Below are 20,745 nucleotides of genomic sequence, written 5' to 3'. Positions count from 1 at the left end.
CGGCAGTCGATATTTGCAGGCCAGTATTGCGGTTGTTGAAAGGAGTGCATGTTTTAGATTCCTCGAGTACCACCCATGGTAGGGCTGCAGAAACCGTTGAATATATTCTATCCAAGGTAGTAGTTCAACATCCTGTCTCATAGGTTCCTTCTAATCGTTTCCTTCCCGTTAGGTTACCAACAGAATTCTATGCGGTACATTTACTTAACCATGCTCGAATCGTGGGTCCGGGGGTCCGTCCGCCGGATTCCTCCTCATGATACAGTCGAGCCGATGGAATCCATGACTGCTTGTACGTCCCTAGTACCGGTCGTAATTTAGCCATGGCCTTCGCAAGGTTGACGAGAAGTTGTTTTGAGCATCCAGCAATAACTTTTGACCAAGTAGGGTCATTATATGCTCCAAATGCATAGAATTTAACATGAGACGACATGCGGGCGATGATTCAGGCGACCGCTGCAAATGACCTCTACGACTTTGTACTGATGATACTTTGCGCTAGAAACAGCAATGACGTAGAAGACATCTAGTATGTCATTCTTGAACATTACATCTATGATGATCTCTCCTAGGAGATATGCTTGGGCTAGTTTACTAAACACTTCGGAGACTGAGCTGCTATCACTAGTCCAGTGCGGAGGGAGAGTTCCGGTGAAAGCCATCTGCCGTAGACTTCAAAATCCCCAGCACCGACTTCCTCAAGTTAAACTAAACGAGGGTCGTCCTGAAACTGGAGCAATTCTAGATTCATTGCATTCTGGAAGAGCGATGAGATGGCACACATGGCTGATTGATGGACGAAATATGTCTGGTTCGGATTACTCATGGCGACTTTGATGATCGATCTGCGGATGCTGAGACTCGTTAACATTAAGGCAAGGTGAGTGAGGTAAATGCATGCAAACTTACCTCAAGGCAGCTTCTTGCTTACTGAGAAACGCCATTGATGAGGAAGACATGGCGTAGTTGGTCCCCGGCCAAGCGGATTGATCAGTGGATGTAGAAGACTGGACACAAGGCACTCAGATTAAACTTAAATAGCAGTCATATCCACGATCCCTCCAGATCCATAAGGTCAATGAAACCTTAGTGAAGGCAGGGTAAGCGGGCTTAGCGTATCCTTTCACGTCTTCCCTTTTTCTTTCACACTTGGGCAATTCTAGCAAACTCTACTCCAGGGCGAAGTCATAGGAATATCAGCAAAGGGGACCCACTTACTTTGTACTCTAATATGATGTGGTTGTAATATATTACAAGTTACCATCGACTAAGAAACACTGGGCGACACACATATGCGAACACGTCCGCATTTCTTGAAAGATAAGTAATATTTTAACTCTATCACCCCAGTACACTTCACTCCTTATGAAAGGTTTAGAATCATTTGACTGAGATTTCGCTACGTGTTGAATTCCCTATCTTTAGCAAAGCCGCCCAGAGAACGAATTTGTCTCCATTTATATGACGTTAACTGTACCGTAGCTTTGTAGTATGGAGTAAAATTTCACAGATGTCGGTTCCCAAAACAACAGCTTTGCCATCCCTGGGGAGAATAGACCGCTCAGCTAATCCAAAGAGCCGAAACGGGTACTCATTGTGTGACATCATCGAGGTAGCTTCGTTTAGGTGGCTCCCAAGGCTCTTCCTCTGTTGGCAGTAGCCGAAATTCTATGAGTGCTTTTGTGACAGTGACGACGAATTCCTAAGGAAACAGATAAAAGTGTTTGATTCAACCCCTGTCACCAACCGCGCTCCAAGTCCAAAAGTCCACCATGAGCCGTCTTGCGGCCGAGCTTTGAGTCGTCCCTCCATACGTTATGTCGATCTCTCTCTAACTGGGCACTACGTTATATTTGAAGGGCTGCCTATTGTGTTCGCCGATGGCTACGCCAAGGGTGGCGCATTTGAACTACGCATCCAGGAGATTCTCTCCAATAACGTGGCATTTTGCAAGAAATACATATTCTGGTGTCCTCTGAATTGGCGAGAACTGGTGGAAGTTTCTTGAAGTACAGTCAGTGCAGATATTTCTCGAAAGTAGCTGGATACTCCTCAAGGAGGTCGATGACCCACGGGTCATCTAGTTAGATGAGGTCCAGTCTTATTTCATCACAGCTTTAAAGAAGCCGAAGTTTCCGCAGACAAGGGACTCGTGAACAAGCAAGCTGGTCCGTTTGTCGCCAACGGTGAAGGTTATATGGTCTCGAAGACTACGACATGTCAGTAATTCAGCTGCAATATGCTAGAAAACTACGTACTTGACTACGGCCGTTTCGAGAACGTGTCCACTACCTGACAAGACTTCATTAACCATATTCGCAGAACATGGGTGGCTTTGTGATGAAGCGCAGTGGTTTGATAGGGCTGAGGTTGGCTCCAATGGAAAGAAGGCAGGCTAATTTACAGGACCCCATTCACTACTTTCCCTAACTCTCACTCTTGATAGTCTCGCACCGCTTGCTATTCGCCCCGCGATAATCATACCATTTCACAAATATGACGAATCAATCCCAGGCCAAAGTACAAAGAAATGTCAAGAAAGTGCGCTGGATTCGCTACCCTAGAATACTGCCTAAAGGTCTGTTCTTGGATCCATAATGATCGAACAACACATTGGAACCAACAGACAGAGAAGGAAACTACAGATAGCAAGAAGGGAAAACTAAATCTTTGTCACATTTTATCGTCTCATATTTAAGACTCTAACGAAGGGTGTTTTGATCATCTCGCCTGGTTCTCTACTTTTATGTCGAAGCCGCCCACAGGACAGAAAGTTTTTACCTATCCAAGTTCACCTACAAGGGCTAGAACAAGCGCATACTTGCAAACCTCGCGCGTATTTAAAGTCTGTCGATATTCGGCAATAAAGGAGTTCGGGATTATGAATTATTTAGTGATCGTGATACTGCTCGTGCGAATTTTTCCATGGCCGCGACAAATCCTCGATGGGAGGTCGGGTCTTCAACAACGCAGTGGTGACGTCGGCCAGGAAATCTTGAGGAAGGTCACGGTCTTTCTCAATCCACTCGTATTTGCCTCTCCATGTCCAAATATCAGCCAGAAATTTCCGCATTGGAGAGTTCTCGCGTGTCCCATCATAGATGATGCGAATCTCCTCATTGGTAGGATAATACCGTTTTGTGGGAGGCGAACCTCGTGCGTATAATACGTATGCGTCCTGTACAGCATTCTTGAACTCAAAATCCATAAGCCGCTCGCCAAGGACATAAGCGTATGCCAAGGTGTGGTAGCCCCCCTCACCTGTGACTAATTCCTTTGGGTCAGGCAGCACGGGGAGTCGTTTCGAATAGATCCAGTGCATGTACAAAGAGAAGGCCGCTGGGACGTCGTCTGGAAGCTCTACAACCCGAGGGTCAGGCCGAGCCGAGGCCCACTCGGGTTTCATTGCATTGCGGAAGAATTCGGCAGACGCGCAAATGACCGCTTCATGGACCTGATAAGAAGCCCTTTCCTGCTCTGGCCCAACTATAACTTCTATGGTTTTGCCATCTAGCCTTTGTCCGTTAGATTGTGATGAAAGCCGTGGAAAATGATAACCCAGAGATAGGAAGGGTAGGCAAAAGCCACGGAGGCCAGCCAACCGGCTTATTATAAGGGGAAGGATATTTGGAAGTACGAGTTTGAACGCAAGGACTTTTGAATGTGAGGGAGTCTTACTTGAGAGCTTGGGTTTGGGTAATCCGAGTGTCCTTGACTGTCGACGCTTGTGACTCTTCTCCAAATATCAACCTTTTGCGCTTAAGTGGAGGTCCCCGCGACCCAAGGAAGCTAGAATCAACCATTGATAAATATAAAGTCTAGTAAAATGACATAGAAATATATCCGGAAACCGAGATCCAAGACTTGTCTGAGATTGTAAAGGTTGCCAACACTATCGAAAGCAGCGAACACCAAATCAAATGATCCGGTGACCCCGGCTCTGAAAAAGTATAGTAAGGGTACACCTGGGCTGATGAATAGCTAGATGGATATCCAACAATGTTCAAGCTGATGTGGGGAGTTTCAGGCCGTGTGTGCTGGATATCTGACGTTGGAGGTCGAGGTTGGTATAAGCTTGTCCTCAATCCTATCATAGTCTAAACTATTTTAGGTTAGTGTTCAGCCCTAGCCGAGCTGTGGGGCTCAGTGGAACGCCTGACTCTGCAAACTTCCTGTCCTCTTCTTTAATGCACAATGATCCTTAAACCATACAGTCAAGGCTGAAATTTTTTACGAGAACCTCGATATTCCAAAGAGCATTTGGGAAGGGGATGAGTCACGTGTGGTATAGCATAGCCGAGGGAACCTTGGTTTGTCCTGAGACAGCTTTCAAACCTCGAAGGCGTTTCAGCAGCCTACTCAACACCAAAACAACCAGTAACCCGCCCTGAATGAGGAAGACTTTTTGAGAGCTTGATCGATTTCAAGTTACACACAAACGCATTTAGCCCGCCGAAGGACATCCCTATACCTCGGTTGAACCTATCCCTGATGTCAATATCACATTGCATAGAGGACTCAGCCGTGGTCAGGTACAAAAATCTTCGAAATTCCCACCGCTGTTTGGTAGGCTTGATTTGATCCTCGAGAGGCAGTTGCATCATCCGCTGCTAGACTTAGAAATATCTACCCAACTACCCATCACTTCTCTATCCAGCCCACTCCGCAACTCAACTCTCTCTTCATTGCGGGACCAATATAGGTCGTGCAATACCTGAAACTCCATTACATTCTGAAAAGAATAGAGAGCGGCTTCGTATTCGGCTTCGCCTTGTGCGAAATGACGCGGAGAACCCGCGAAGCAAAGTCGCCGTTGGTTCTGACCACTGTGATGTCGTTTACGCCCTCCTACCTGCATGAACTATTGCCCACCTCGGAAGCTCGTTAGCAGCCAGCCACGTTATCGGTTACAGACAAGCGAGGTGTTCCTTTTGTTGGGTTTATGCAGAGCTTCCAAGTGGCACGATATACCGAAGGACCACAAGGATATCTCAGGAACATGCGCTTTTAGAGGGGAATGTTTTGCCCCTTGTCCTAATTTAGGGAGGTCTATACCGGATGCGACGCAAACCTCTTTCTGGAAGCCTGGGAATGTCGAGTTGTATTTATGACGACCAATCGCATTACGAAGGACGACTGGCCTTTTAATATGTCTACACTAGGGATGTCCACGCGTCCAGTTCTATGGCCAAATATATCGCCCCCATTGCTGAACTTTCCCGAGCACTACGAGGGTGGATCTTTTCTGTCGGCCTACAAAGGTGTGAACAATGTCAACCGCTCTTGCAGTAAAACATGAAGTTGTATTTTGGAAATGGGGCAACTATTGCGACCAACATCGTCGCCTCTTGAGACTACTCCGCCGTCGCGAGGTATAGTGTTACAGACGCCGCATGCAAAGGGTTGACGTTTTTCTTTCACGATGAACACGGGCCGGCGCGCGGTACTGATAGATACCAACACACCCATCCCCAGGACGTACCCTGCAGAAAACTTCTCGCGAGGGAGTCAGTGATACAAGATCAGTCTGAATACTGGGAACGTACTCGCTTACGCATCCTTTAAAGAGATCTCCTCTCGTTTCAGGACAAACACACCCCTGTTTCCCTAAAATTTTCAATGCGCTACCTGCTCATCCCCAATTCCCCTCAGTACAAATTTCTGGTGTTGTAGGGCTGCAATATCCTGCGCAAAAAGCACGGATGGCCCTGTCCCATCGATATGCTTGAATCCTCCCGAGAGGTCTTTGGTATTTGTACTTCGCCCGGTCGCTCCACATGGAGTGTCGAGTGCTCTTGTTTGTCTCCCCTAATGTGGCGCTGGTAGCTATCACTCGTTTGCAGAATGTCTGCTCCCACTCCCCCACCCTCGCTTTCCCCCCAGTATCTAGCTGAGGATATTGGGCCTACAATAATAGCAACTGCGTCGTTGATGGTTATTTTTTCTACACTTTTTGTTGGACTCCGCTATTACGCTCGACATTTGACGCAGACGAAGTTCGGGGTTGAAGATGTTATCATTCCTTTTGCATATATAGCAGAATTGGGACTATGCATTACCGGAATCGGTAAGTGAGAGATTATGCCTCTTAGGTAATTCAACCTCACTAAAGTTGCGGGTAGTAATGGTCAGGAAGGCAAGCACAGGTCGACACATGGCGTACGTCGAAATGACGGACCCCGCAAGAATTAATGAACACTACAAGGGTATCATGGTCAACGAAATGCTGCATCTACCCGCCGTCGCATTCCCAAAACTTGTTGTCGTCCTACTCTACCTCCGAGTCTTCACAAACAAATGGGCTAGAATGGCAACCTGGGCACTCATTTACATCATCATCGCAACATGGATATCATACACCGTAGCTGCATGTTTCCAATGCACACCCTTTGCTTTCAATTGGGACAAGACGATCCCTGGAGGCCGGTGTTTCAACATATACGTATTTTCACAGAGTAGCAGTGTCCCGAACATTGTCACCGACGTGGCGGTCTTGATCTTACCAATCCGGACGGTTATGGATTTGAAGGTTTCGATTGGTCGCAAGATAGGGCTCCTGCTTATCTTCCTCACGGGCAGCGTGTAAGTCGCTCTCTCGGCCAAGCAAATCGAGGTTCAGACATGGCTGATCGTTTCAAGTGGTATCATTGCCTCTATAATTCGGACCGTTGTATTCGCCACTACTGACCCTTTGGTTGATGTCACTTGTAAGTCTCTTCAAGACCTTGACGGATACGCCTAGCATTTGTACTGACCATCCCCTGCAGTCACCCACACAGAACTAGTGAACTGGACCATTATTGAGCCAGGAATGTACCTCCTTGCTGCTTGTGCGCTAAGTTTCAAGCCATTATTTAGAATGGCCGCGAAAGCCCTGCATTTGGACTCTCTCGTTACACGCACACGCTCGGTACTGGGAAAGACCAGTGGGAAGACCACGAAATCGACAGCGGCACATAGTGCTATTCAAATGGACACAATGAAATCGTCTCATACTGGGTTCACAAAACTCCATGCCGGTCGCGATGGGGCTGATGAAGTGTGGGATATAGATATGAAAGAACAAGGAAGAATAAAAATAGTAGTCACGAAGACTAGAGCGACGGATGTAGAGGCTCCAAGTATGAATGAGTCGTGGTACGAAGTGGATGAAGACCATGATCACGCAGTAGGAAGAGCTGTGTAGAGTATGACACCAGGTAGTGTAATTAAGATACCCTTTCAAACCATTCATTTGAGGCGCCACTTTCGGCCACTCAAACCCAACTTAGCTGACTCCTTCGCCCCGTCTCGTGGAATCCTCAAGTTTATCTCGCGGCAGAGATACACAAGCTTTGTAGTCGCCGCTCGTCTTCAACATCTTGACATTGGGGAGCGATGATAACTTCTCGATAACATTTTTATGCAACACCCAATCTTTGAAATTGTTGATGTTAGACACCGGACGGTTGAGCTCGATATCGATCGTTGGCCTGGTTCCCTCAAGCCACCTGCACAATTCAAGCCAAGCGAATCCCTGGATGATTCTAAGATGCTCTGGGCGCGACTCACCCTCCGGCTCCTCGATTGACATGAGTCGGACCTCTTCCAGATGGAGGGTCTTGAGAATTGGCCATCCATCATATATCTTAGGAATCGTTTCTTCATGGAGGAGGAAATAGCGCACAGACAAGGTCTTGAGGTTGCTGAGAGGCAACCCCGCGAAGAGCCATTCAAGGATACAGCCTTTATTATCGGTGTCATCGAGACCAGAGAAGTTGAGGTCGTGATCTAAGTTGTCTGCGCGAAGGTCTAGTGTTGCTAGGCTAGGCAAGGAACCTAAAGCATGCTTCCAGTATCGCACCATGCCTGCGGTTCCTGTGTCTAAGGGATCGGTAAGATTGGCGTCTGCATTGAAGAGGACATTGATTGGCAGCATCAATTGAGTAAAGAGGATGTAGATAAAGTAACGCGTAGGATAGGTAGGATCACTTAGATGAAAGAGGGACTTCACATACCTCCGTTCCAGTCTCGATGGCCATGGACTCCTTCAATTCCACGAAGATCTAAGGTGAGACTAGTGATAGCCTTTGTAGGCCGTCTGTTTAGGGTCTTTGCGTTCTTATAGCAAATGCTTAGCAGTCGGTTGACGGTAGCAAACGAATTGAGATTGTCGAGATTTGCCATTGATAAATGGAGAGCTTTGACAGAGGGTGGAGCGCTTTGCACTATGCATCAAGGTACTGTCAGCATTGAGCCAGGAATGTTGCTCTGAAAGACATAGGAACTATTGAATACCCATAGAAACACGTGTCGAGGTTAGTCAAAAGGGCTACGTACACACGACGGCACTAGCCCAGGCCAGGTTCGCATTCGGATCTTCCACATACAGTGGGTGAACGTCGTTAATCACACCTTCACCATACTGTGTGACAAAGAGATTGGTGTAAGTGGAAGCAGGATGCTCGGTACGCCCGCAAATCCCAACACTAATGGTCTCGAGGTTTAGGAAATAGCCAAAGATTCGTGGGAACAAGTGCCGGGCATAGGAGAGTAGTTGCAGCCAGCGGCGGCTGTCCGTGAAGGGTTCGACCATTGCTTGGTGATAATCCGAGCAGTACTGACGTTGCTCTTTGGTGAACAGCGCTGGGTCTGAGATATTGAATTTACGTTTGAGTCGTTGGCTGGTAATGTCATCGATATAATTAAAGGGATCGGAGGAATTGATTTCCCAGCGAATTGCAGGCGGAACCTGGTAGCGTCAAAAATAAAGGAATTCAAGAACTAGGGTACCTAATAGGCAGATTGAAAAATACCTTGACCCCAATGGTCTTCACATGCTTGAGAAGTTTGGCAGCGGCTGGATCAACTGCAAAGCGTTGAAGTTGGAATGACATTCCCACAAGCACATGTGGCAGAACCATATCGCGGAAGAGAAATTCTGGCACCCATTCTCGCAGGCAAGAGTGGGCAAGGTTGGCGTTCTTCAAGTGTTTTTTGCATCCTTTGGCGTAGATCTTCGTGGAAGGGGCCAGATGAGACACAATCAGCCTCCGAAGTTCTGAAGGTAGAGTATCTAGTTTCGGGGAGGTATACTCTACTACCTTCGGAGATGACATTCTTCACTAGAATCTCAATGTCAGTGAGGAGGAGCGAGACAGTTGGCTTCGGCTTTGCATAGCCGATGGGAGGCCAAAGGAAGATAAAAAAGGAGAAGGAATGGGTTTGCCAAAATTATGACAGACCTTGTTCTTCATCGTACCTCTTGGGTTAGCAAAATGATTTCCAGCTTTAGTGACCGAAAATGCTCGTGTCTCTGCCTAGCCTTACCTTGGGTCACACTGTGCGGCGCTTGACTTGACGACAATTGCAAAATATAGAATAAAGGGTTTTGGAAAACGATTTAAAGACTGGTTGGATTAGCGGGTGAGGTTTGGAGGCTCAGTGTCGAGGTCAAGTGGCATTTTGTTGCTAGAGGCTAGAACCCTAGAGCAAGAGGCTATCAGAATGGTCATAGCTTCCCGCCAAGCTGAACAGGGCAAAGTGTCCCTTTTGGCGAACCTTCCCGTGATTAACCGTAGTTCACCGAGCTTCTGCAATACTCTGACAATTCACCATGCCTCTCCTTATACGGTCCTATTCAGGATTCTCTGTCAGAAAAATCCAGCACTATGCATATTCTACTATCCCTTCGCCCGTGATTACTGTCGCTAATGTGCCTGCGCCTCATTGTGGCAACATCCGAATCCTTTCCCTCAACCGTCCTGCTTCGCGCAATGCTATATCCAGGCAATTACTCGCCGAGCTCAGTCACCAGGTGAATAGCATCCACCACGAAGGCGACGCAAGCGCTACAAGAGCTTTAATATTAGCTAGCAATGTAGATTCCAGCTTCTGTGCTGGCGCAGATTTGAAGGAGAGGGCGGGGTTTACTCAAGAAGAGTAAGTTTACGAATTCCCAGATAACCTATGTGTACAAGGGTAAATTGCTGCATATAGCACAAATAATTTCCTCTCTACTCTCCGCGGTACCCTTGCCTCCCTATCAGCCCTCCCAATCCCTACGATATCAGCACTTGCGGCACCTGCGTTCGGCGGCGGTCTTGAACTAGCTTTAGCCACACACATGCGTATCTTTGCGTCCACTACAACCGTTGCGCTACCAGAGACAAGGCTTGCGATTATACCAGGAGCTGGGGGAACTTACAGACTCCCAGCGCTGATCGGATTGTCACGAGCTCGAGACTTGATACTGACAGGGCGGAAAGTTGGCGCTCCCGAGGCATACTTTCTGGGCATATGTGATAGACTGGTAGAAATCACACCAGAGGAAGCACAGCAGGCAGGTGCTGCGCGAACAAAGGTTTTAGATGAGGCTGTGAAGCTTGCGAGAGATATCTGTGAGGGTGGGCCTATTGCCATCAAGGCTGCACTGAAAGCTGTTGAGGGTTGTGCGTTGGGTGAGAAAGCCGAAAATGCGGCGTATGATGTTGTAGTGAAGACTAAGGATCGCGATGAGGCATTGCTCGCCTTCAAGGAGAAGAGGAAACCCGTGTTCAAAGGGAAATGAAAGGAAATGAAGAAAACAATACTGAACCTCGAAAATGTAACATATAAATGGCCAAAATTCTCCCATTTTCAATTGGAGTATTTACACCTTGCACAATCCCACCTCACATCTTCGACATTTTTGACTTGATCTCCTCCAGCAACTTCGTTAAATCACCCTTATCCGCTTCCTTCGTCGGCCACCCAATTCCTAAACCCTCAGTTTCATTAGGCTTCGGAATCATATGAAAATGCACATGATCGACAACCTGGTGTGCAATCCTTCCATTGTTCTGCAGAATATTGTAATCCTCGACCCCCTGTGCAATGGCAATCTTCTTCGCAACGGAGAGCACTTCTGACAGCTGGTCGTCGGGAATATCGTGGAGTTTCGCGCCGTGGAATTTTGGGATGACGAGCTGAACCAGAACATCAGCTAGTGCCAATTCTAGCGATTAGGGAGATAGCATGGTACCGAATGTCCTCTACTCAGAGGTCCAATGTCTAGAAAAGCTAAGGTTTTCTCGCTCTCGAAGATCTTCATTGAGGGGATTTCGCCTTGGAAGCAGTGTTAGCAGGAAGAGCAAGACTAAATTTAGGAAGTACTGACCCCGGATAATCTTGCAGAAGATGCAGGCAGCCATTGTGGTGATCAGATGTAACCTTTGACGTGATGTTCCGACTTCAAGAGCCTGACAGTCGCTGGAGGAGTGGGGTCCAATGGCAGCCACAGGAACTGACCTCCCAAGGTGCGGGGAGAATGAGCACGTGATGTTAAGCCACGGCCGCCACATTGCGATACATACTTACTCGAGCTAACGGAAACCCGCCGTGCCGAGAAAAATGGTAGGTACTTTGTGTAAGGCCGCTAGCCCTTACAAAGGATAATGTACCCTAAGGCCGGAAACGCCTTGTACGACGGTCCTTACGCGCGACAGGTATATATACTATTCTGTATGCAGATCAACTGTTGGTTGATTATTCGCACCTTTTGGTTGTATTGGCGCAGTGGTACAGAGCCCCGCCCTTACACTTTGACTTTAACCAACTCAGACTCTCTGCACACGTCAACGTTTGCTATATTTCTGTATAAGTTATATGCCATAGCCGCTCCTAAATATTCAAAACCATTCTAATCTAGAAAATTATATTTACATTAGTCTTTGCCTAGTTTACAAAGAGCCTCCTTCTATAGCATCATAGAGGTTCCTTCCTTACAGCACCACTGTTAAGCTTTCACTACTTCTGATACTTATAAAAGGGCCTCATCTAATCCTTAGAGCTTTAATACGATGCTAGGATTTCATTATCAGCTTTATGTCTGCTGCGTGAAGCAAATTCATGAGGTCGCCACGCGGGTCAGTACCTCTAATCAAAGCGATCACCAATTCTAGCTAGCGTAATAACAAAAACAATCCCGTCACACATTATGAATCATCATAGTGTAATTTACTTGTAGTGGCTATAGGCCTGTAGCTGTGCGGTGTCCTAGCAAGCGGACCAACCTCAGCCCCGCAGCCTTGCGATCCCAATGGAACCTTGATAATGCCTCTGGTCAACAACTCAACTCTCTGAAAAGACCAACAGATTCGCCGTCTCACAAGGGTGTGGCCGGAGCGTGTAGGCCGGCCTCCCTGCTAGCGTGATTGAGGTATTCGCCCGCTTCCTTTGAGACCTAGCTGTAGCAAATCTTTAAGCTTAAAGTTAGTTCTGCGACTAGCCATCTTGTCATCAATTTAGATTCTAGAAGCTTCGCTCTGTCTAGTAGCAAATTCCCTAACTGTATATTTAAGCTTACCTCTGGATCCCTCTACGAAATTAAGACACAAAGAAAAATAATAAATAATTGGTTGTAGGCATAGTAAGAATATAACAGCTTAATCTATGACGTTAAAATATCCTAGCGAATATTAATTTCTATAACTTTTACCATATTAGAAGAAAGACTAGGTGCGATGAGGTTATTTTAATATGCTAAGCAGAAAGGCTAATACTCTAGAGGGAGCCAAAGGAGCTTAAAATTTTAAAAGGTAATTCAATTTTCCTCTATGGAAAGGGTGCTATTGTGGTTTGATTTAAGAGCCTCTACGGTACTATTAATTATAAGTCAGCCTTAGATAGTGCGAAGGTATAGACTGGCTTCAGATAATGCGAAGGTAGAAGTGGAGTAATTCTTAAACGTGTATGTAGCAACACCCTGTCGCTGCCACCAGCCTGAAAGTAAAGGCCTCACACTAAAAACACAACTGTAATACCTACACAACTAAGTACCTATAACAGTACCCTTATAAACACTTTTATATACATAGAATTAATATAGCAGGTCTATAGACTCCTACAACCTATAATATGCTAATAAAAGAAAAGGTTAGAGCTGCTATAGGGCGCGCAAAATAGTTTGCTTGAAGAAGACGTTTCACATTGTTAAGCTGTATTAATACAGCAACGCCGAGGGCCTCTTTAAAATACCAAAAAATAAGCCTTATAACTACCTAATTAGGCAGACCATGTCTCTATGTATAGCAACTATATGCGTTTTAGCTAAATTATCGCGTCGTCATACAAATTTGTAGGGGTGTGATTGTTAAGGAAATTTGGGTGTGCGACTTTTATTTTCAGGCGGTTGGCTGCGTTCCACGGCGGGACCGTTCTGCCACTAAGGACAATGCTACTAGCATACTGTCTAGTAAGAACGCGACAGCGTTGACGGAGCTAGTATGGCCTTTGAGGATCTGTGTAGCGGCGCTTCTATTTCAACTACTTACGCCGCCTCTGTTTAGCATACAGCATCCCCCACCGCAACAAGAAGCAGCCTACCGTCATTATCGAGCAAATAGCGAAAAATAAGAGGAATACGCTGCTCTTGAACAACCATTGGTGAGTTTGTGTATCAGCAGACTTCCATTGAAAAACACCACTTTGCATGAAACTCTGAGTTCGAACACGAAACATGTTAGTAACTTCGAATGAGAAAAGGGAAAGAATCATCTTACCGCGGTAAAAGTAGCTGGAAGAAATATAAGCGTGACGATGGTGATAATGTGCATGGACGAAGCCTCCCGAGTGGCCTCGAGAGTTAATTTTTCCATCCGATCGGCAGACTTCCTTGATTCCATGGCGAAGAATTTGTTCATCTGGAGACTTCGAAAGTCGGCTATGTCATCCATCTGTCGGAGATCTGATGTTAGAGGACGGCTCTGAAGCCATGGGGAGCATTTGAGGCAGCTAGGATGCGGAACTTACCTGCGCCTTAATGTCTCGTTGAATGGAGAGCAGATCCTCAAGCTGTGCTTGGCAGACTTCCATTCTGTTCTTGAAAGCACCCATTTTCTCGGTGAAGTCTTCTAAGTCAGATTTGTTTCCAGCGAAACGAGACGCAACCTTCAAATGCAGACCTGCGTAATATCCTCCTAATTGACTGAGAACAGAGGAGTTCAACTTAGCCATTAATAGTGCTTCGGTCAACCGGTCCTTAGCCTTATACAGTTTTTGGATATCGGCTATGTCATACGTGTCCCTCGGATCGAGATGGTCAAGCGATATGGAAGAGTCAAGATCTGAATCATGTGTTTGAAGGAGCGCGGGAAACTGATCTCTATCAATTCTTGTCGCATTAGCAAACGACTGAATGGGTGGCCCGGGCGAAGAAGTCGCTGTCGAGTAAGTGCCATGGCTTCGATCGCGTGAAGCTGGAGTGCTCCCAGGCTCTACGCTCTGAACTGTCGCCTTGAATTGACAGAGCTCAATCTCAATGCCCTCAATGAATTCTTGCCAGTTTTCAATACACCATTGGCATAGCATTAAGTGAGTAGAGAGTGTGAGCTCAAAGGCCTGCGTGTAATTCCGGGCTGAACTGCACTGTGAGAGCATCGCTCTTATTCGTTCATCCAACGAAACGTTACCCTCCAAGGTAATCCAGAGTGCCTGACCATTTAGAATATCGAAAGAATGGTGGACTACCACTTGATGGGCTCTCCAAGAAAGGGGCTGATAATGCACCTTTTCAAGGAATCTTAATTGATAACATTGTTTCAGGTAGCACCCGGAGCGCCCAAGTTGAGATATGGGTATTATAGAATCTCGCCGATCAGGAGAATAGGTGTATTCGCCGACAAAACCGGTGAAATGGCGATCTAGACTTACCTCCGAGTGCTTGAAAATGGACATTAAGTCGAGCATGGCGGGTGGTACTTGATAGAAACTCATCAAGTATGTGAACATCTCGATAGAACAACAAAGTAGCCGTTTCGCATGGTCTGCTCGAATAAACCTGCCAAAATGGTAAATAGGAGTTTCCTAGGGCTCGTCATTATACATACACATATTGAACTGTTGGTTCCCGCTGTGCTTCATTCAACCCATGCTTCAGCTCATCTAGACTCGTCCAAACGACCGGCAAGACACCTGCAAAGGATTAGAACCTCTGTATGGGTTATCTCCGGTATTGTATATATAGAAATACGTTACCTATACCCGCCCTTGAGATTTTGGTCGATGCCGCCTCTTTCGCGAAGAAGCCCTGTTTTCCCTCAACTCCAACGCGAGGTTTTTGAAAAATGCCATTCCGCGTATAGGCCTCTTGAGTGACTTGAAGCAAGTTGTTCGGGTAATATGAGTGTCTCTGACAACTTTGCCGAAACTGGGAAGAAAAATCTGAAGCCATTGAGTCCAATAATATCAGCTAGTGGAGGATTCAAATGAAAACACCCTTATGAGGATCAGATACGAAAGTATCTAGGAATATGAAATCGCACTGGAAACCGACGAAACGGAGCCACCACTGCGACGCTGTCCCCTTTTTGCCCCCTCTTTGCCATTTTGCTTCAAGGCTGAGCAACTTTGAAGGAGACCAATGGCCTGAGGCCAGGTGTTTGTGGGAGCCATGCAGCGGTGTCTGCCTCGTGTAAGCCCGAAACAAGGGAATCGAGATGCAAGGCCTTGCTTCACCGGTTGTGTGAGGTACCCCTCTTAGAAGTACAGGGATGGGCTCGGATTATTATTATTCCGAAAACATTTTAGGTCACGTGTATGTAGCCCGGTCACCTGATCAAATACTAAATATTTTCTATCTTAGTGCTAGTTGGGCAGCGAGTCAACTCAAACGTTCGAGAGTTGAATTAAGCCATGTCGGCTCTGACGCTGAGCATTCTAGATCGATATTGTCGTATCAGAGCTCTGTGCCGCGTCCGGTGTATAGTGTGGGTGACGCTCATTTCCTCCTATCCTCTTTTGATAGCTGGAGCTCTGTATTCCTAGACCTAGGGAATCTAAAGGATTCCGCTTCGCAGCAGATGTGCTAAATGGAGAATATCTTCTGCCGTAGGCTTCTAGTATTTCACTAGATGTTTACGAGTGGTTAGCGGCCAAGTACGCTTAAAACTCTGAATGCATTGTGACATACTGTTTCCTGTTCCTGTGCCTTTCTAGGTTTCCCTTTCTGTACGTACCCATGAGCTCCTGGCCACGAAAAGCCAAATCGGGAACTGCTTCAAGTTCGACCAAGCTGCTTTGATCCATACAACGAAGTTCTCCCTCAGCAACATTTCTGGCCGACTCGTTTGTACTCCATACTTGCCTACTGTCGAAAATCGTGGAAGATGTCGAACAGGTCGATAATTGTAGCAAATCGATCGAGTTTACCACAGGGGGCTGATGAGTGGGCGTTTCAACGCTCTCTTTCCACAGGCGATGTATATCCCTGGCACCAAGTCTCTCGTTCTTGCTGCTTACTAGCATGTGTTTTTCGACCAAATCTAGTACTATTCCTGACCAGTCGTCGTATGGCTTTAGCCGAGATCTAGCGTGTTCATACATCAACAAAACTTCGTTCAGTGGGGCTGTACCATTGTGAAATGCTGGCTCCCACTCTTCCCGTATAGATAGTTCTTTGGCCCTTCGATCACGGAAACCTTTCAAGCCATCACTCCCACTTGTAAGCCAAACGATCAACTCCATATAGATGCACCCAAGAGACCAGATATCATAGGGTCGCTCTCTTCTTCCGTCAATGTGCGCCGAAGAGTATTCTGGAGCGGCTATAGAACGTAAGGATCGAATATCTGTTGGGAGAGCATAGGTTAACTCACCGTAGGTGTCCGTGCCCACTACTGGTGTGTTGTTGCCGACTGACGACTTTATCGAAGACATCCTGAAGTCACTGATTTTGAACGTCACGTCGTAGGATGGCTCCTCGTTGTTTCCAAAAACTAAGATATTTTGAGGAGTGATGTCTGCATGAATGCCTACCATTGAACCCGTCTTTGTGTCGCACAAGGACGTGTTATGAATTTGACGTAATCCTTGGAGAAGGCCCATCGCATTGTTCCAAAAACGTTGCAAGCCAAGAGCAGAGCATGGCGGGCTTGAGCTTTGTAGGTATTCCTTGAGCGATCCGTGATTCGCATATTCTAGAACCAGATGGTACTTGTTGCCCTGAACGTATGAGCCCACGCACTGAACGATGTGTTGTGATGGCCTTCTGCTAAGTGCAGCAAGGGCTTCAAGCTCGGCGTCGAAGTTGTGTCGGGTGGCGCGAGGAAATTCCTTTACGGCAAATACTTCTTCCTACATTTCAAGTTTTAGTCTGTATATGTTCACATGAGGAATAATACTTGCCTGGACTGGTTCCTGGAAAATACTGTGAGAACTATGAATCCTAACTTTGTAACATTCCGCGAAGCCACCAGCGCCGAGATTCTGTTCACGCACGAACGGAAGAATCTGACAAGTCTCAAGCTTCCTCTTGTACATAATCTTTTGACCAAACTCAATTGGACAGAAGGTCCATTGATTTTGGTAAATATCCCTCAATGCCAGCTGGAAATCATCCCCCTCATTTGTCCTGTACGGCCAATGCCCCGAAAAGGGTAAATTCTCATCATTGATTCCTCTTCTTCTGAACACTTTAAGGTACTGCGGCCGATCGATAAACACAAGGATTGAGAAGATTCGTAGGAAGCGTTGGTAAATGTCGTCTACCATCGACGTCGGAAGGGTGCAAGATTGGAGAACTGAATTTATTCGCTCCGAGGACCAGTAATGCTTTAAATCCCCGTATGGGACATATCTCATGACTTCACCATTGCCGTCAGTTCCAAATTTCTTCATGGTATCCAGAGCGCATCGGAAATGTTCCATCGGCGACTCGGAAGAGGTCATTTTGTAGATCTATCGCATGTCTCGGGTTGCATATGAAAATGACTTGTGTAGAAGCAGAGTGTGTGAAGGAGAGCAGAAGACAAGGCTGAAGGTATAATGAAGTGAAGCACTACAGTCCGAAGGATTGACTCGGAGTGGTTCAGCATAGGTTTGCCATGTGAGGCGTGAGCAGGCAGATTCCGTAGAAGCGAAGTGTCACATGAACGATGCCACGGTACATCCATGACGGCAGTTGGGTAGGCAAATACGCCGCAAAAGCGGCGAAGATTTGCTTGCACAGAGGTTTGGGGCAGTGCCTGCCTTGGTTTGGCGAATACAGCCCGCGAGAGAAAAACGGTTCAGGGATGTGCACGCCAGCGACCAGCCAGCTGGCCGGCCTTGGCATGTAGGCAGATTTCTACACCGATGAGCTGTCTATCCACCCACCCCACCCAACTCCACTAACTGGCTACTATTGCACCTCCCGAGGAGCTTCCAGCGTCTCAAAGCAGACAATGCTGGCACCCTGAGGCCTTCTAAAGCTTCTCTCAAGGCGTTTTTCTTCTCGCCTGGGGACTCGCATGTTTCGTGTGTCGGCACGTAGTTGAATATGGCACTGCCTCACCGAAGAGTTTGACACCTCGTCCTCTCGTTGCTGGAGCTTCTCTAGCGGGCTTCAACCCTCAACTCATTGAATTTGGGGTTGGGCTCTTGAGGGTCTTCCCATCTCGTCGTTCACCTGCTAAATCTGTACCAAGCGACCTTCAAACTCTTTCAACATGAATTGGGACCAGCAGGACAGACTCATCAACGCATTAGATGACTTCAAGAAGTATCCAACAAACATCAGCGACCCTATTATCAATATCCCTCGATATGCGAAAATGCTCAATGACCAGACGCTCCGTCCCTTCAATGCCCAGGATACCCCAATTGAGTTCATTGAGATGCTTCCAGGTGATATGTGTAAGACATTCTTCACGCTAAGGGCCTCATGCCCACGCTGACTGGTTTGGAGACTTCGAAGTAGCGAGAATCAAGGATGTCAAAGCATACTTGACACTTGATCGCCCAGACCCCAAATGTCGATTTGTGTAAGTGTCTCTTCATTCAGTGGTGGGCCATGACTCCCGCTAACAAGTCTTTGAGGCAGGTTTCTCTTTGGAAGGCATGATAAAAGTCGACTTGGGTATTCAAAGGAGCAGCTACAATATGTGCTTACCCATCACCAAGTAGGGCCTTCCTTTCTAGACTTCATCTTTCCTTTCGGAGCTCCTTCTCCTGGCCTTACCGAATTCGCTGGATTCCGACAACACGACACAGTACTCGATCTACATGACCACCGAGAGGCTATCCCAAGACTTGGAAGGTCTGGTTCATTTATTAGTCATGCCTTCCTATTGCACTCTCCTTCAGTAACCAACGAGTCGGTCGACAAGTGGTCAATTCGGCAAGCGGCAATCTACCACCAATTCGACGTACAGACTGGACAGACTCTGTGGATCATATCTCAAGGCGACGATAATCTCCTTGATAGGTTACGGCGGATGGCTGTTCAAGCTGACTCTCCGCTAGCGGATGACTTCGCCGACCCCACCACCTCCTTTCGTTCGTCGCTGATCATTCATCAACTGTTTTTCGAATGGTCCATCGAGTCTTGGAGAGACTATATAGGACAGCTTGAACGGGATCTAGAACAAATCCGAAACCACATAATTATTGACGATTCCGAAATGGGTCCAGAGTTAAGACTCGACATTTCTGAGCGTAATCCATACGGCAATCGGACTCGTTACGGATCTTGCGGAGCGCGATATGGCATGCCAATACTAGACAATAATCAGTACGTGGTACCTCTGTACGAATTCGAGATGAAGATGAGAGAAGCCCTTCGTATGCTTGAACAGACCGGTATTGTCCATGATGCGCTTGTCATGCACTTCCAAAAAATCATGGAGTATGAAGAATTCCCGTCGCGGATGAAGGACATGGCCTACTACGAGGTCCTTCGATTCTCAGAATGCGCTACCAACGCTCACGCAGAACTCGCGCTACGGCAACGCGACGCGGAGAGCCTGCTCAGCCGCATACAAAGCACGGCCTCCCTCCTTTCTTCAATGTTAGAATATAGGTCCGCTCACCCTCACAACAGCACTGACCAGATGCATGAATTGGCACGTCGGACGGAGAAGGACTTGGTATCGATCAAGATAATAACATTGGTAACAATGGGGTACTTACCAGGAACCATTCTTGCAACGTACCTCTCGTTGAAGCCTGTCAACATCACGCCGTCCGATCAAATATGGAGCCCTTTTCGATCTTTCCTAGTTCTAGGTTTCCTAGCGATAGCAACGGGGCTTCTCTACGTCGGCGTCCAGGTACGCAGGAGGTATTGTTCACCTGGCCAACGATATTGTTGGAACGTTGGGTTTAAGGAGAAACATGGGCAGGGTGCCTAATGATGAAAGGGCATTGTTGATGTATACATGATAATTAATGATTAACGCTTCGATTATACAGCATGCCTGGGATGGTGTTCAAGACCCATTAACCACTTGTTGGCCCGGTGGAATATCTATGCTAACCAGCCTAATTTATTTTTTGCAGGCTCGATGGGCCCGATTTTTAAAATAATTCAACACTGGGCCGTTCGCCATCTATAGAGCTGCTCTAGCGCTTCCAAACGGGACTAAGATGGCTTAGAATTGGCCGTGTTTTGGTGGAGTTATAAGCCCATTTTTAATATGCAACGGTGAGCATCGCGAGTGAATGCCTTACTCAACCTTAACAAAGAAAAAGCAGCTGGCAGTAATTGAAGAAGCGCATACAGCAGCAATTAGAGCAGAGTATACAGCAGCAGTTGCGGCAGCGTACGTAGTAATAATTAGAGCAGAGCATATAGTAGTAAAAAATTAGAGTAGCGTTTTCTATTCTACTTACCCCAGACCTTCCTGCCTACCCAGAGCCTTGAATACAGCTAATCTAGCAAGTATTTCATCTGTTGCTACAACAGATTAACCTGCCACATGACCGCCTCTTTACCAGGCCTCGGGGCCTGTGCGATGCGCCTAATCTCCT

At 46.9% G+C, this 20,745-nt stretch overlaps 8 protein-coding genes across 8 annotated transcripts; 3 read left to right on the top strand and 5 right to left on the bottom strand.

The window, feature by feature from the left end:
* Positions 1–2,714: 2,714 nt before the first annotated feature.
* BDR25DRAFT_268059 (uncharacterized protein) lies at positions 2,715–4,027 on the bottom strand. Its single transcript, XM_033687084.1, has 2 exons — positions 3,679–4,027; positions 2,715–3,515 (listed from the first exon to the last, which is right to left on the bottom strand). The coding sequence occupies exons 1-2, from the start codon at positions 3,801–3,803 to the stop codon at positions 2,891–2,893; spliced, it is 750 nt and encodes a 249-aa protein (XP_033543530.1). The 5' UTR covers positions 3,804–4,027; the 3' UTR covers positions 2,715–2,890.
* Positions 4,028–5,874: 1,847 nt separating this feature from the next.
* BDR25DRAFT_163487 (uncharacterized protein) lies at positions 5,875–6,904 on the top strand (the record flags this gene model as incomplete). Its single annotated transcript, XM_033684067.1, has 4 exons — positions 5,875–6,067; positions 6,123–6,582; positions 6,640–6,707; positions 6,768–6,904. Coding segments are annotated over 4 exons (858 nt in total), but the record flags the coding sequence as incomplete, so codon positions are not given.
* A 319-nt stretch (positions 6,905–7,223) lies between these two features.
* On the bottom strand, positions 7,224–9,106 carry BDR25DRAFT_345296 (uncharacterized protein). Its single transcript, XM_033694040.1, has 4 exons — positions 8,796–9,106; positions 8,320–8,731; positions 7,998–8,207; positions 7,224–7,863 (listed from the first exon to the last, which is right to left on the bottom strand). The coding sequence occupies exons 1-4, from the start codon at positions 9,096–9,098 to the stop codon at positions 7,268–7,270; spliced, it is 1,521 nt and encodes a 506-aa protein (XP_033543528.1). The 5' UTR covers positions 9,099–9,106; the 3' UTR covers positions 7,224–7,267.
* Positions 9,107–9,594: 488 nt separating this feature from the next.
* BDR25DRAFT_73763 (ClpP/crotonase) lies at positions 9,595–10,659 on the top strand (the record flags this gene model as incomplete). The annotated part of the gene is made up of 2 exons (XM_033698974.1): positions 9,595–9,921; positions 9,979–10,659. Coding segments are annotated over 2 exons (898 nt in total), but the record flags the coding sequence as incomplete, so codon positions are not given.
* Positions 10,494–11,231, bottom strand: BDR25DRAFT_345295 (HIT-like protein). Its single transcript, XM_033694039.1, has 3 exons — positions 11,138–11,231; positions 11,003–11,085; positions 10,494–10,946 (listed from the first exon to the last, which is right to left on the bottom strand). The coding sequence occupies exons 1-3, from the start codon at positions 11,169–11,171 to the stop codon at positions 10,653–10,655; spliced, it is 411 nt and encodes a 136-aa protein (XP_033543526.1). The 5' UTR covers positions 11,172–11,231; the 3' UTR covers positions 10,494–10,652.
* A 1,911-nt stretch (positions 11,232–13,142) lies between these two features.
* On the bottom strand, positions 13,143–15,396 carry BDR25DRAFT_345294 (uncharacterized protein; the record flags this gene model as incomplete). Its single annotated transcript, XM_033694038.1, has 6 exons — positions 14,995–15,396; positions 14,847–14,931; positions 13,771–14,797; positions 13,521–13,694; positions 13,293–13,299; positions 13,143–13,249 (listed from the first exon to the last, which is right to left on the bottom strand). The coding sequence occupies exons 1-6, from the start codon at positions 15,188–15,190 to the stop codon at positions 13,143–13,145; spliced, it is 1,596 nt and encodes a 531-aa protein (XP_033543525.1). The 5' UTR covers positions 15,191–15,396.
* A 206-nt stretch (positions 15,397–15,602) lies between these two features.
* Positions 15,603–17,996, bottom strand: BDR25DRAFT_305916 (kinase-like protein). The gene is made up of 4 exons (XM_033690519.1): positions 17,143–17,996; positions 16,614–17,091; positions 15,929–16,562; positions 15,603–15,865 (listed from the first exon to the last, which is right to left on the bottom strand). The coding sequence occupies exons 1-4, from the start codon at positions 17,683–17,685 to the stop codon at positions 15,676–15,678; spliced, it is 1,845 nt and encodes a 614-aa protein (XP_033543524.1). The 5' UTR covers positions 17,686–17,996; the 3' UTR covers positions 15,603–15,675.
* Positions 17,997–18,068: 72 nt separating this feature from the next.
* On the top strand, positions 18,069–20,185 carry BDR25DRAFT_345292 (uncharacterized protein). Its single transcript, XM_033694037.1, has 3 exons — positions 18,069–18,630; positions 18,683–18,758; positions 18,818–20,185. The coding sequence occupies exons 1-3, from the start codon at positions 18,444–18,446 to the stop codon at positions 20,124–20,126; spliced, it is 1,572 nt and encodes a 523-aa protein (XP_033543523.1). The 5' UTR covers positions 18,069–18,443; the 3' UTR covers positions 20,127–20,185.
* Positions 20,186–20,745: the final 560 nt, after the last annotated feature.

This window comes from Lindgomyces ingoldianus, assembly GCF_010093535.1.
Source record: "Lindgomyces ingoldianus strain ATCC 200398 unplaced genomic scaffold BDR25scaffold_32, whole genome shotgun sequence".
Lineage (NCBI taxonomy): Eukaryota > Fungi > Ascomycota > Dothideomycetes > Pleosporales > Lindgomycetaceae > Lindgomyces > Lindgomyces ingoldianus.
The sequence above is the reverse complement of the archived record's forward strand: the minus strand, read 5'-3'. Positions and strand labels throughout refer to the sequence as shown.